Here is a 15,319-nt window from a genome sequence, read left to right as displayed (position 1 = left end):
AAAACTGACCTACGGTTTAGAGAACGATTGAGACTCGCCCGGGGAATACGTTTGGAACTGGCGTCAGACACTGACCGTGACTTTCGGAACAGGCTAACTTGGGACTGAATACACACCGACAGACAGGCCTAGCTTCACTGATAATCAGCTTCAAGTTATAAGAGACACACTGGACACGGGGAGAGAGAGAGAGAGAGGGAGAACGAAGAGAGAGAGAGAGAGAGAGAGAGAGAGAGAGAGAAGACAAGACAAATTCTTTATTATCGAAGATAACAGATAAACACTGGCGCGCTTTTTTTTCATCCAGTCCCCGCCCTGAAACAGGGTCTACACTACACAGTACTACATCATATATGTCATTGTATGCACTACACAATGCTACTTAAACTGAAGTCATAGAATGCGAATACTATACTACATAAAGGCATAAGCATGGTAAAAATCACACACACGCACTGGCACACACACACACACACACACACACAGAAAGAGAGAGGCACAAGCATGGTATCAATAATCGACATAAAAAACCAAACAAACCCAGAACACACACACACACACACACACACACACACACACACTCTCTCTCTCTCTCTCCTCTCTCTCTCTCGCATACTTACACTTACACACACATAGCATACATTATGTGTGTAAAAAAAAAATGCTATGCTAATGTGAATATAAAACAGTAAGTCAATAATAAAAAAAAGAAAAAAAGAAAAGAAATACACATAGCCATAACAGGGGTGGGGGGTCGGGGGGGGGGGGGTGCTCATTGCCAAAGAAAGCATAATTCAACATATAAAATAGTATGAGAATAAAAAATGAGAGAGAGGGAGAGAGAGAGAGAAGGAGAGCCGGGGGTGGGGGGGGGGGGTGGGGGGGGGGGGGGGGAGAGAACAAGGAGAGAGAGTTTTGTGACTGCCCGTAATCCGAATGACGAACTGAAACAGCAGCTGCTTTCATACAGTGTTCCCAACAAGCACAACACAAACTCTAGATCGTGTGTACTACCAGTATCTGCAAACCAGTAATCCATACTGCTCACCCATTGTCCTAGTCCTTGCTTTGCGCAAGCTGCGAACGAAAAACACTCCACTTCTCATCATTTTCATCTTCCTCTTGTCATTTCACGTTTGTGTGTTAAGCTTGACATTATTTTTATTTATTTATTTATTTCTTTTTTATCCCCGCTGGAATGTAAACCCTCTGCATGAGCCACCGCGAACCTTCTTTGACGTCACAATGATTGGCAGGTTGGCTTTTGGTTTAAGCTCCTCCCTCTCGGAGCAGACAACACTATAAGAAAGGCTGGCAGACCGTCAGAGACAGAGAAAGCGGTTTGTTGTCCGATATCAAGAGCAGCGAAAAGGTTATTTCTTTGGGCCGTCCCAGTTACGAGTTCTGCAAACGTCAGGTTTATGAGTCGAGTTGACTTCTGTTGCAAGTTCTGTCTTCAGTCCAGTTCGTCCATTTGTTTTCAGTTCCCAGCTTCAGTTATAATCTCTCACAGGTATGTACGTAAATTTAGAATGTTAGTGATGATTGCTTTTTTTTTTTTTTTTAATCACTAGAGATGAACATTTTTTGTTAATATCTTGCTGTTTCTTGTTTCACACGGTATGGATGTGTATGTGGGTAGATTTGCAATTTGATGTTTTGCATAAAACGAATTACTATCATATATATGTGCACTGCCTTTTACTGATTTTCTACGTGCAAAAGGAAATTTACTTGCAATTTGGTTGTTGAAATGTGTACAATGTTTATCGATCAACAGTACACTGCTAACAGTATCTTACCTAATTCTACTTAAAGCCAGTCCAAAGTAGACTTAGTTAAAGTCTTGTTAGTATTGTGCTGGTGGTGATTGCAGATTTATTGCACTCTACTTTAAAAACAACAACAACCTCCCCCCTCTTTTCTTTTCTGGACAAGTGCAACAAGGCATACCATACTTCTTATTACAGTGATTATGAAAGTATATGGAGAGCAGTTCACCAGATCTTGGTACTGAGGCAGTGTCCAAAATGTGACTTTGAAGCCCTCGGCACTGGCAGCACTCCAAATAAAAAATTAATAATTAATTAAAAAATAAAAAAAAAAGCGCCCCAAAAACGTGCAAATTGGAATTAACTCAAAACGAGTCAGACACTAACCAAAACAGTGAGTATCGAAAAATACGGAGGTCCTCAAAGATTTTGCGGTGACCTAGAAAAACGCGGTGAACGTCATAGCTTCGGTGCTGTGTGACCTGTTTACCCAGTTCCTTGCGCGTGTCGAGCACTTTGTTTACTACGCGTGTGGCGATGCTTTTCGATACATAAATCGGACTCGCTCAGCGGAAATGGTGATCATTGAAATGCTGTGGCGATGCTGGACACGACAGGGTGACTGACCGCTGCAGGGCGCTTGTTCAGTCAGTCCGTTAGTGTGCAGCTGCTGCGTAGCGGTTTTTCCCGCTCAGTCGTTACCGTTGACCTGGAAAGTGGAGCGATGGGTTGTTTACGGTGCAGCCATGTGGCTGCGTGCTGTTTACGTGGCTGGCGCTCCCTGCCTGTCGGTAAACGCCGGCTGGAACCGGCCTGTAAACACGCGTTCTGTCAGTCTTCACTTCCAGATCAATGGATTATAAAGGAATACGCATTGCATCATTGTCAGTTTTTGTTTTGTTTGGTTTCTTTCCCAAGGCCGTCCTCTGTCGGACGTGACCTTGGACGTTCGTTGAACTCCGGGAGTTAACTGAGTCACCGCGCGCGCGCGCGCTGCGAGTGTTCTCAAACGGTGCGGCATTTATTGCAGTTGTTGCTGTGCCGTGTTGTTGCCGTGCCGTCTTCGTGAGACGAAAACATTGAGTTGTGTGCTCTTGACGCTCGATAGCCGAATAGAAACGGCTGTGGGTTTTCGTATGTTTCCGCCAGCTCCCCCCCACCCCCCGCTCCCCCACTCCAGGCATTGCATTATGTAAACAGTATCACACGCTGCAGCATCCTTTTTGCATGTGTCGTTCACGTGAGTGTGGAGTGTGTGTGTGTGTGTGTGTGGTTCGAGAGTGGATGATGCAAAGAGAATGGATGATGCAAATCTTGGAAAGACTGATGCAAACGCGTGAGACGCGCGTGCGCGCACACACACACACACACACAGACACGCACCCCAACCCCCCACACAGTTTGGACTGATGAAGATTTCAGTATCCATTTCCATATCATCTATCGGCGGTAATGACGTGCTTGAACTGTCCATAGCCAGACACTGGCAATCATAATTACAACAGTGTCGGTGCGGGACATAAGGCAGTGGCCCACATATGACTCCGTGCCAGTGTCACGGGGAAATGATATGTGCAGACTGCATGTTTGACTGAGTCCAAGAAAATGTATTGCATTGTTTTTGTATAGCTCTTAACCGTTTTTATAAGCAAAGCCTCCTGAACTTGACTAATTAATTTGTTCTTAAGTGTGTGTGTCTAGTCTGCCGTGTGTGTGTGTGTGCCGAGTGTGTATGTATGTGTACTCTGTCCAGGGTACTCTGGATGAATTAAGGATAACTTTAAATAGCTTTGTGTCTATCATAATATGTATATGTTTAATTATGATATGGGTAGTCTGTTTATGTGGTTATTGCATTTGTGCGACTGGCAGATTACTGTATGTGATGTCTGTTTCAAACCTAGGATTGAATTGTTTTTATGTTCATGTATTCATATTGAATGACTGTGATTCTCATACTTTGTACAACATGTACCACAAACGACATTTATTTATTTGAGATAATAATGTATTCTGTACTACGTTGGTGGTCCCGTCTCTGGAAGGCGTTTCCCTACTGCTGATGCAGCAGTTTTGATAGTGTGCACATACCTGTATAGTCAGTCATACCTACCGTGGCAGTTTCTGACCTCGATATATACACCGCTTCATGAATACCTCTCTTACGTAGATACACAACAGGTAACTGGGAGATTACCCATCACGTATCACTGAATACCTCTCTTACGTAGATACACGACAAGTAACTGGGAGAAGATAACTGACCCATCACGTATCACTGAATACCTCTCTCTTACGTACTAGGACAAAGGTAGCATGCAGGAGATACAGCCTCCCACCTGACACATATATATATATATATATATATATATATATATATTCAGTTAGGTTACTTATTGCTGAAACTGGAAGCCATTCAGGTAACTTTAGGTGACTGATATGCATCGTCCATTAATAGCTGTACGTTTAGCATTAATGTCATTTTATTTGTACTTTAGATGGAGACAAGATCCTTGTAACGGTTAATGTTGGGAGATTTTTGTTAAAAAAAAAGTATTTATTTATTTAAAGAACTGGGCGAGATAAATTCTGAGTGGGAATGGAAAATATAGTACATGATAAATAGTGAATTTTACATGATGAACAATGTGATTCCCCAAAGTGTAATTTCCCTACAAACCTCACGTGTGATTTCCGTAACCTTCAACAGACACTGCAACGCCCACCTCACCGATCTCAAGGACCTGCCTTCTTTTCTTTGTTACAGATTACCTCCTCGCCCAGCTGAAGACCTTAGAAAGTCGACAATGCTGAACAAGGTAGACAACCTCAACCTGGTCCCCACCGCCATCTCCACCCCCTTCACAGTCACCTCCACAGACCGTCAGGGGGGGTGCGGGGTCTTCCTGGTGGATGCCATGACAGACGCGCAGCTCTCCGACACCTTCGCCATGATCTGCGGCGCCGGAAGGCAAGGCCAAGGCTTCAGCGTCGACGAGTACGCCGACGAAGCAGAGTTCAGAGCGGAGGTGGAGAGCGGCTACCGCTTCGCCGTCGTGGATAAGAGCGACGGAAAGATGGTGGCGGCCTTCATCCTGGCCGTCAGCAAGTACTCCCGGGGCTGCCCGGTGGCGGACCCGTTCATCATCGTGAGGGCCGACCAGCGGGGCCGCGGGCTGGGGCGTGTGTGCATGGAGCTGTGCGTGAAGCTGGCGGTCCGTCTGCACTTCATGGGCATGTACGTGGACACCTTCTCCAACAACACCGCCATGCTCAACATCATCCGCTCTGTACCCGGCATGGTGCGCGTGGGGTGTCTGCCCATGGGCGGTGTCATGACAGACGGAGAGATCGTGTCCACCCTCATCTTCTACAAGGACCTACGTCCGGACAACGCCATCCGGAAGGGGTAGCCCGGGGGATTGAGAGTGATCGGAAGCTTCTTGCCCTGAGGCGTCACACGCCTGACACGTCACCCACCCCGGAGGACCCCCCTGCTTGTCAACTGGACTTGCCTCGCATCATGGACCAGGCTCTGTCTGCACGAAGGTCGACCGTAAAGAATAGAACGTCTGACACATGGAAAACCTTGAGACACTGCTGTGAGAAAAGACAGCTCTGAAAGGTCACTGGGACGTGTGCAATATTGCCTGAACCACACCTCGAGTGCGGTTTCAGCCTTGAATTCGAAAGGGGAGAGTGACAGGATGTCGTCACAGTAGTATGACTGTCACATGATTTGGCCTGGGAGGAGAGAGACGAATACCAACCTGATTGGTTGTAAACATCACGTGACTGACTCGTGATCTGCCACGAAAACTGGACTTGAAAGATCTGATTGGCTGACAGAAACTGTTCTCAAAGACTTGAAATAATGCAAATATTTGCAAAGGTGGTTGTTTTTTCATGGTTGCATTTTCAACCTTTAAATGATGCTCAATCTCAGATAATATTTGGAAAAGAAAGGAGCATCATAGGCCAACAGGCAATGTACTTTATTCTCAAGTTCAAATGCACGTTTAGTTTGCATTCATTCTCGCTTTAACAAAATCTTTCCAGGTACTACTGATATTGTGGTATCACTCTTCCATTCCTTGTTTACATGACAGTATCAGTTTGTATCGTGTTTTGATTTAATCTTACTAATTAATGTTGCATTAAGAGCATAAGAGAAGCGCTGACATGTTTGAATTCTTTAGTTTTCATGTATTTGAAGACAGACGCGGTCGAGTTTGTTGTTAAGTTTTAGCTGTGGTCTGTCGTGTCAGATGAAAAAAAAATCTGTTTTTTTTTTTTTTTAGGGTTTTTTGTTGTTGTTGTTTTGTCGGAGGTGGGGGTGTTGGGGGATGCTGAGGTCACCAACACAGCACAGTTACTTATTCGTGGATATCAGAGATAAAGAGAAACTGTGGGTGCGCATGAGAGTGTGTGTGTATGCGCGTGCGTTTATATGTGTGTAGTGTGTGATGTTGGGGGTAAACACAGATGACTTTCCACAGAACTGAGTTGTGTCATTTGAGAAAAAAAAATCTTTTTTAATTTGCGGACGCTCGCGCATGTGTGTGCGTGTGTGTGTGTGTGTGTGTGTGCTTGAACCGTCAAACTGACTTCCTCCTCTCTTTTTTCCCCCTGACCCCCATCCCCCCCATCCCCCCATCCCCACCCCCTCTACCTTTCCCCCTTTATCTTCCACACGCAAAGTACCAGGGCTGGGTTGTGCCAACGATCTTTGCAAAGCAAGTTTGTTTAGCGGCAAGAGTTTTCCGAAGTCTACTCCAATTCTCTCTTTTTTTTTCTTTCTTTCTTTTTTTTTTTTTTACCGCAGAGCAAATTTAGCTTTCTTAAGATCGTTAGTGCAGTCCAGCCCAGTTCCTGACTAAGAGATTACTTGGGTTTGTCAATTGGTTGCTTTGTTTCTGGCCCGTTATTTTTCTTCTCTCCATTTCTTCATTCCAATTGTTCTGTTCTGTTCCACTTTTTCCATGCTCCTTTTGTGGAAGAGGGGGGGGGGGGGGGGGGTAGACTGCTGAAGACGTACAACTTTTGAGTCACGTTCATTCCTTCGTGTTGTTTTAGAAATGAAAGTTATTGTGTCTGATTTCTTTTTTTCTTCAAACCTATATTTTGTGTGCACTGACGCAGCAAATGTTTGTCCAGAATGTTGAGATTCCTATTCTTATTCATCTATCTAAATGGGGGAGGCTGCCACACCAGTACTGGCAGATTTGGAATTTCTTCATTGCAGTGTATGTATTCCTTGTGAACAAATTCTAAAGAGAACTACACTTACTCATACATTTTCTTACTTACTCATACATTTTCTTTCATACATTATCTTTCTTACTCGTAGATTTTCTCCTTATATTTTTCCTTCTTTTAACTCTTTCCATAGGAACGGCGAAAGAGACCACGTTAACAGCGTTTCACCCCAATTACCATCATCAAAATATTGCAAGCGGAGGGCTCTTATACTGAAGAGGTGAATGTTGACAGAGAATACCACAATTCTGACGACGGAAGCAAAAAAGGTTGGGTCATTTAGACACCCTCTGGACATCCGAGGGGTCTGTGTAGAGGTGAAGAGGGGACTGGCCGTATTGAGTGAGTTAAAGTAGTTGAGTATTAATGTTACGTGGCACATTTTTGCACGTCTGTCTGGGGAGTGTGAGCTTGGTGGGTGATGAAGACTACAAAATAATGAAGGGAATCAGTTTGTGAGATACTTCTCGTTTTCTGTTATTGTCGTGCAAGGAAATGTATGGTTCATTTCCTTATTTGTTTTGTTTTCTACTGATGTGTTTGATTTTTGATTCTAGTGCCATATATTCGAGTTGTGCATTCGTACAAACCGTGTATATATCAGCCTGCATGTTTCGTCGCTTCAGTCCTTGAAACAGAAACTGAACTGAATTGTGTATTTAATTTGAAACAGAAGTTTGTTTTACATAGATTGCAACGAGAATTGATTTGAAATTGAACTATGCATTTAATTCAAAACGAAATTTAGTTTACAGTAATTACAATGAAAATTAAGTTGAAAAAGATTACATCGAGAATTGAAGCTTTCTTTGGTGTGTGAATTAATGAGGGAGAGAGAGATAGGGTGTGTTGGTGTGTCTGAGAGTGATCGAGCGTGTGTGTGTGTGTGTGTGTGTGTGTGTGTGTGTGTGTGTGTGTGTTCAAAAGAGGACGATCCATTTTTTTTTATTTTTGAAAACATGACACGCTTTAAAACATTTTCTTCATCTTAACTCTCTCTCGCTCTCACTCTCTCTTGTACACACACGCACACACACACACACACGCATACATTCATTTTCGCACGCAGGCACACACACACACACACACACACACACACCTCAACCTCACCTCCCTCCTCACACACAAGAGAGAAGGAAGGAGTGAAAAGGACGAACACAGACACTCCACACAGTCCTCATGGAAAGAGAGAAGGAAGGAGTGAAAAGGACGAACACAGACAGACACTCCACACAGTCCTCATGGAAAGAGAGAAGGAAGAAGTGAAAAGGACGAACACAGACAGACACTCCACACAGTCCTCATGGAAAGGGAGAAGGAGTGAAAAAGACGAATAAAAACACTCCACACAGTCCTCATGGAAAGAGAGAAGGAAGGAGTGAAAAGGACGAACACAGACAGACACTCCACACAGTCCTCATGGAAAGAGAGAAGGAAGAAGTGAAAAGGACGAACACAGACAGACACTCCACACAGTCCTCATGGAAAGAGAGAAGGAAGAAGTGAAAAGGACGAACACAGACAGACACTCCACACAGTCCTCATGGAAAGAGAGAAGGAGTGAAAAGGACGAACACAGACACTCCACACAGTCCTCATGGAAAGAGAGAAGGAAGGAGTGAAAAGGACGAACACAGACACTCCACACAGTCCTCATGGAAAGAGAGAAGGAAGGAGTGAAAAGGACGAACACAGACACTCCACACAGTCCTCATGGAAAGAGAGAAGGAAGAAGTGAAAAGGACGAACAGAGACACTCCACACAGTCCTCATGGAAAGAGAGAAGGAAGAAGTGAAAAGGACGAACACAGGCAGACACTCCACACAGTCCTCATGGAAAGAGAGAAGGAAGGAGTGAAAAGGACGAACACAGACAGACACTCCACACAGTCCTCATGGAAAGAGAGAAGGAAGGAGTGAAAAGGACGAACACAGACACTCCACACAGTCCTCATGGAAAGAGAGAAGGAAGAAGTGAAAAGGACGAACACAGACAGACACTCCACACAGTCCTCATGGAAAGAGAGAAGGAAGAAGTGAAAAGGACGAACACAGACAGACACTCCACACAGTCCTCATGGAAAGAGAGAAGGAAGGAGTGAAAAGGACGAACACAGACACTCCACACAGTCCTCATGGAAAGAGAGAAGGAAGAAGTGAAAAGGACGAACAGACACTCCACACAGTCCTCATGGAAAGAGAGAAGGAAGGAGTGAAAAGGACGAACAGTCACTCCACACAGTCCTCATGGAAAGAGAGAAGGAAGGAGTGAAAAGGACGAACACACACAGACACTCCACACAGTCCTCATGGAAAGAGAGAAGGAAGGAGTGAAAAGGACGAACAGTCACTCCACACAGTCCTCATGGAAAGAGAGAAGGAAGAAGTGAAAAGGACGAACACAGACAGACACTCCACACAGTCCTCATGGAAAGAGAGAAGGAAGGAGTGAAAAGGACGAACACACACAGACACTCCACACAGTCCTCATGGAAAGAGAGAAGGAAGAAGTGAAAAGGACGAACACAGTCACTCCACACAGTCCTCATGGAAAGAGAGAAGGAAGAAGTGAAAAGGACGAACACACACAGACACTCCACACAGTCCTCATGGAAAAAGAGAAGGAAGAAGTGAAAAGGACGAACACAGTCACTCCACACAGTCCTCATGGAAAGAGAGAAGGAAGGAGTGAAAAGGACGAACACAGACACTCCACACAGTCCTCATGGAAAGAGAGAAGGAAGGAGTGAAAAGGACGAACACAGACAGACACTCCACACAGTCCTCATGGAAAGAGAGAAGGAAGGAGTGAAAAGGACGAACACAGACACTCCACACAGTCCTCATGGAAAGAGAGAAGGAAGGAGTGAAAAGGACGAACACAGACAGACACTCCACACAGTCCTCATGGAAAGAGAGAAGGAAGGAGTGAAAAGGACGAACAGACGCATTGGAAGAGAGAAGGAAGACACTATACGACATCGACTAGTAAAATTCATATGGGAATGTTTCAAAGAGCACGTCCGTTACGTTATAACTAGAACACTTCGTTTTAGTCAGGCTCGATTTTGTTGTTGTTGGTTTTGTCACTTGTTGTTGTTTATTTCCTTTATTTTTGTGTCTATAAACGTTTCATTTACGGTTTTCATGACAAATGAATATGTTTCTTCTTCTTCTTCTTCGTTTGTGGGCTGCAACTCCCACATTCACTCGTATGTCCACGAGTGGGCTTTTACGTGTATGACTGTTTTTACCCCGCCATGTAGGCAGCCATACTCTGTTTTCGGGGGTGTGCATGCTGGGTATGTTCTTGTGTCCATAACCCACCGAACTCTGACATGGATTACAGGATCTTTAACGTGCGTATTTGATCTTCTGCTTGCGTATACACACGAAGGGGGTTCAGGCACTGGCAGGTCTGCACATATATTGACCCCCGGGAGATCAGAAAAATCTCCACCCTTTACCCACCAGGCGCCGTCACCGAGAATCGAACCTGGGACCCTCAGATTGAAAGTCCAACGCTTTAACCACTCGGCTATTAAGCCCGTCGAATATGATTCTGATTCTGATTTACACACACACACACACACACACACACACACACACACACACACACACACACACACACACACACACACACACACACACACACACACACACAAACCAAAAAAACAACAACAAAAAACAACGAGTGTATACGTGCGTGCGAGCATGCGTAAATACGGAGAAAATACCACATTAGTATTTCAGTTGTCAACACAAGGAGGGAGTGTGAGGGGAGCGTGTTGGGGGCTGGGGGAGGGGAGGGGGCGAGGGGGGGTGGCGGTGTGGCGGGAGGGAAACATCCAACGGCATTCCACCTGAAACCTCGACGCTTTGCTGACCCAGGGAAGTGAGTAGTCTGCATGCTACCGAGACCTGAGACTCTAATCTGGGGGTGTCAGCGTATAATAATATATAGACAAGAGACGTATTCAGGGTATCGTTCATCTGACCTCAGCAAGGGTACTGTACACTGTGTCAAAGTCATGACCACCACTTCAGGTCAAAGTCGTAAGAAAAGACCACAGGGGGAGAGGGGAGGGCGGGTGGTTCGGGTGGGGTGGGGTGGGGAGGAGGGGTGGGGGGACACTGTCAAGGTGTGCGTGAACTGACGTGCGCGTGTGTGAATGTGTGTGTGTGGAGGGGGGGGGGAGGGAGTGGGGTTAGGGGATAGGGGGTATCTTGTGCTTTTTTTGGAGAGTGGCACGCACACATACACACAGAGACATGCACACACGCACGCACACAGACATGCAGACACAAACACACACACGCACGCACGCACACACACACACACACACACACACACACACACACACAGGCATATATTTTCTGTGTATCTGTTCATGCTGTTGTAAGCCATGATTTACAATTGTATATGAACAGTTTCATGTGAAGCGCCTAGAGCCGATTGTATATGGAGTTTTCTCAATTCCCAGTGTTCATTTTCCTCACACCTCTTTATTTCAATCGTTGTCTGTTCAGACTGTTACTCAGTTTTTACATCTCCTAAAATACTCGTTTCACAATCCATGTTCGCGCATTTCTTTGTTCCCAAAGTTCCATGTTCTCACAGTGCTATGATGATGTTCCAACATCCCCTCATTCCCAAAATTAGCTGTTCCTAAACTTCAGTGTTCCAACATCTGATTCATTTCAGAATTTCACTGTTTCCCAAAACTTTACCGTGTCCCTACATTTCTTTATTCCTAAAGATACGTATTCCCACAGCTTTTTTGTCCACACATCTCCTCATTCATGAACGTCCGTGTTCCCTTTTCTCGCCATTCCCACTGTTCCACATTCCACCTCTTCAATCTTCAACCCCCCCTCCCCAACCCCTCCACCCACCCACCCTCCTCCCCCCCAAAAATCCTGCACGCTCGGCACCTCACTACAACTTGTTGTTATCCCCCACACCCATGTTCTCACATCTCTATGTTCTCATAATCATCTCTCATCCCCAATGGTCCCTGTTCACACATCCTTAGAGGTAACGCGTCCGCCTAGGAAGCGAGAGAATCTGAGCGCGCTGGTTCGAATCACGGCTTAGCCGCTGATATTTTCTCTCCCTCCACTAGACCTTGAGTGGTGGTCTGGACGCTAGTCATTCAGATGAGACGATAAACCGAGGTCCCGTGTGCAGCATGCACTTAGCGCACGTAAAAGAACCCACGGCAACAAAAAGGTTCGTTCCTAGCAAAATTCAGTAGAAAAACTCACTTCGATAGGAAAAACAAATAAAACTGCGCGCAGGAAAAAAAAAGAGAAAAAAAAAAGGGTGGCGCTGTAGTGTAGCGACGCGCTCTCCCTGATAAGAGCAGCCCGAATTTCACACAGAGAAATCTGTTGTGATGAAATGAAATACAAATACAAATATACATCCACAAATCTCTTTATTACCACGGGTATACCTATAGCTCCACACAGCTGCTCTCAGTTGTTTTTCCCTCATTTTTTTCTTTCTTCCTTCCCACACTACTGTTCCAGGAGGAGGTTTCAGTTTCAGTTTCAGTTTCAGTAGCTCAAGGAGGCGTCACTGCGTTCGGACAAATCCATATACGCTACACCACATCTGCCAAGCAGATGCCTGACCAGCAGCGTAACCCAACGCGCTTAGTCAGGCCTTGAAAAGAAAAAGAAGATAAAAAAAAAGAGATAAATACATATAAAAAAAAGAACTACTACTAATAATAATATGTATAAGGCGCAAAAACTTGATGAAGTCAACTATAAGCGTACACAAAAAAACAACAAAAAAACAACAACAATATATATATTTTTTAAATAATAACAATAAAATAAATAAATACATAAATAAATAAATAAAATAAACAAATAAAAAAGACAACAATGATGATAAATAAGCAAATAAATGTAAAAAATGCAGACACACATTCACACATATGCATAACAGATATGCACCAAACATGCAGTTTCACAGATATGAAAGCACAGTCAATACACATAAACGTACATGAGCCCCAACACACACACACACACACACACACACACACATTACCCTGTACCCCCTCTGCCCCCCTCCACACACTCATTTCTAGGCTACGTTTCGCAGCTTCCACGGCACACACACACACACGCACACACACACACACACACAGAGGCACACTTACTTGTACAAGCACACACACATACACCCATATCCCCCACCCCCAATCCCACACACATATAAACAAAGACATATATATATGCACACCCGCACGTTCCAATATTCCGTTGCTCCCACAGTGTAGGCATGCATACACACACATACCTCATCCTCTACCACCACCATCCCCGCACCCACCTCCCCCCCCCACACACCCCCTCACACACATACGCACGTGCACAGAACTCTCGGAGGAAGTTTGTTTAATATCCCGTCACACATAATTTTCGATTCGAGTTTCTTTTAACAGAATGATGATCTATTCTCTTCCATCTCTTCACTCAATAAACTGATTATATGCCGGACCTTTCCTGGAGCAATACAGTTCTATTCTCACTCTGTGTTCATAATACGAGAACGATAGGATCATCATCAACAACAACAACACATACGACAACAACATCGATTATAAAAGGTCTCTGGGAAATTAAAAACAACAACAACAAACAAAACAAACAAAACCAAAAACAAACAAACAAACAAACAAACAAAAAAACCCAAACAAACAAAGAAAAAAGACAGTGGTGTGGGAATGCAAACGATGTTTCGCTCTCACAATTGTATCAAGCGCCGTTACACTTCTTTTCTTTTTTTTTCTTTCTTTTTCTTCTCTGTCTCCCTCTCTCTGTCTCTCTCTTTGTGTCTCCCTCCTCTATGTCTCTCTGTATCCCTCCCCCCCCCCTCTCTCTCTCTCTCCGTCTCTCTTTCTCCCTGTCTCTCACTCTCTCTCTGTCTCTCTTTCTATATCTCACTGTTTCTGTCTCTGTATGTCTCTCTCTGTCTCTGTATCTGTCTTTCTCTCTCTCTCTCTCCTTTCTCTATCTCACTCTATATCTGTGTCATTTTCCGTCTCTGTCTCTCCCTCCTCTCTCTCTCTGTGTCTTTGTCTCTCTCTGCCTCTCTCTCTCTCTCTGTCTGTCTGTCTCTCTGTCTCTCCTTCTCCATCTCACTCTGTGTCTCTGTCCCTTTCTCTGTCTGTCTGTCTGTCCCTCTCTCTCTCTTTTCTTTTCTTTTTCGTGTCGTCGTTCCTTTCTGTTCCGACATGATGATGATATGATTATCTCATGGCTGAGGGGTGGCCTCAGTGGTCGGTTCGGCTGTAAACAACCAGGCTGATTAACTGATTGATTGTATTATCTCGGTGCACTACTTTTCAGCTCGTGTTATATCACACACACACACACACACACACACACACACACACACACACACACACACACACACACACACACACACTCACACACACACATACTCACACTCACACACACACATACTCACACACACACACACACACACACACACACACACACACACACACACACACACACACTCACACACACACACACTCACACACACACACACACACACAACACACACACACATTGTTGAACACTATCTTTGACCTGGACGCTGTAATGATTGTTGACAAATTAGCAAGTTGTCTGTTTTGTAGTGGATGGGTGGTGGTAGTGGTGGTGGTATGCATGTGAGTGTGTGTGTGTGTGTGCGTGTGTTTGTGTGTGTGTGCGCGCGTGCTCTATTGCCTGCGCCGTAAAAAAACAAACAAAAAACATACGCAATATTGTCTACCAAAATGTGTGCGAGTTTTTTTGGGTTTTTTTCCAGTGGAAATCCCTGCAATATTTTTCTATCAGGGTTGTTTGTTTGTTGTTGTTTTCTTCTTCTTTTTCTTCTTTCTCTCAGGCAACAAAAAATGTAACCAACAGACTATAGGACACACAAAAAACGAAACGATGGAATATATCTATATAGTTTTGGTCATAGTTACCGCATTCAATGTTCAACCGCTGCCCGGCCATACCCCCTTATAAGGAAGCCCACCTTCAAACGATCGACAGGTCAACCCCCACCCCCACCCCGAAACAAATCATTCACCTTCGCTCACTCAGCCAATCGGATGTATGTCAGTCGTATCCGACTATGACCATCAGAACAACGGTAGAGGAGGTAACTGGTGTCCCGACTATCTGGGCTAGAATTTGATTTATGCACCGTAAGAGTGCAATGGCTTACACACATCGGTGTTTGCAATACTCTTTCTTCTATCAAGCTT

The 15,319-nt window shown here is 44.6% G+C and overlaps 1 protein-coding gene across 1 annotated transcript; it reads left to right on the top strand.

Annotated features, from left to right (window-relative positions):
• Positions 1-1,326: 1,326 nt before the first annotated feature.
• LOC143291150 (uncharacterized) lies at positions 1,327-7,839 on the top strand. Its single transcript, XM_076600829.1, has 2 exons — positions 1,327-1,513; positions 4,540-7,839. Exons 1-2 carry the CDS (start codon positions 1,422-1,424, stop codon positions 5,183-5,185), a joined length of 738 nt encoding a protein of 245 aa, XP_076456944.1. The 5' UTR covers positions 1,327-1,421; the 3' UTR covers positions 5,186-7,839.
• Positions 7,840-15,319: the final 7,480 nt, after the last annotated feature.

The sequence above is a fragment of the Babylonia areolata genome, chromosome 16, assembly GCF_041734735.1.
Source record: "Babylonia areolata isolate BAREFJ2019XMU chromosome 16, ASM4173473v1, whole genome shotgun sequence".
Classification (NCBI taxonomy): domain Eukaryota; kingdom Metazoa; phylum Mollusca; class Gastropoda; order Neogastropoda; family Buccinidae; genus Babylonia; species Babylonia areolata.
The sequence above is the reverse complement of the archived record's forward strand: the minus strand, read 5'-3'. Positions and strand labels throughout refer to the sequence as shown.

What these genes read in the sequence shown, in the direction of transcription:
- LOC143291150 (XM_076600829.1), top strand. Translation starts at nt 1,422, where the DNA reads ATGAGTCGAGTTGACTTCTGTTGCAAGTTCTGTCTTCAGTCCAGTTCG. An exon ending in TCAGTTATAATCTCTCACAG is followed by an intron (nt 1,514 to 4,539) that starts GTATGTACGTAA and finishes TCTTTGTTACAG; the next exon opens with ATTACCTCCTCGCCCAGCTG.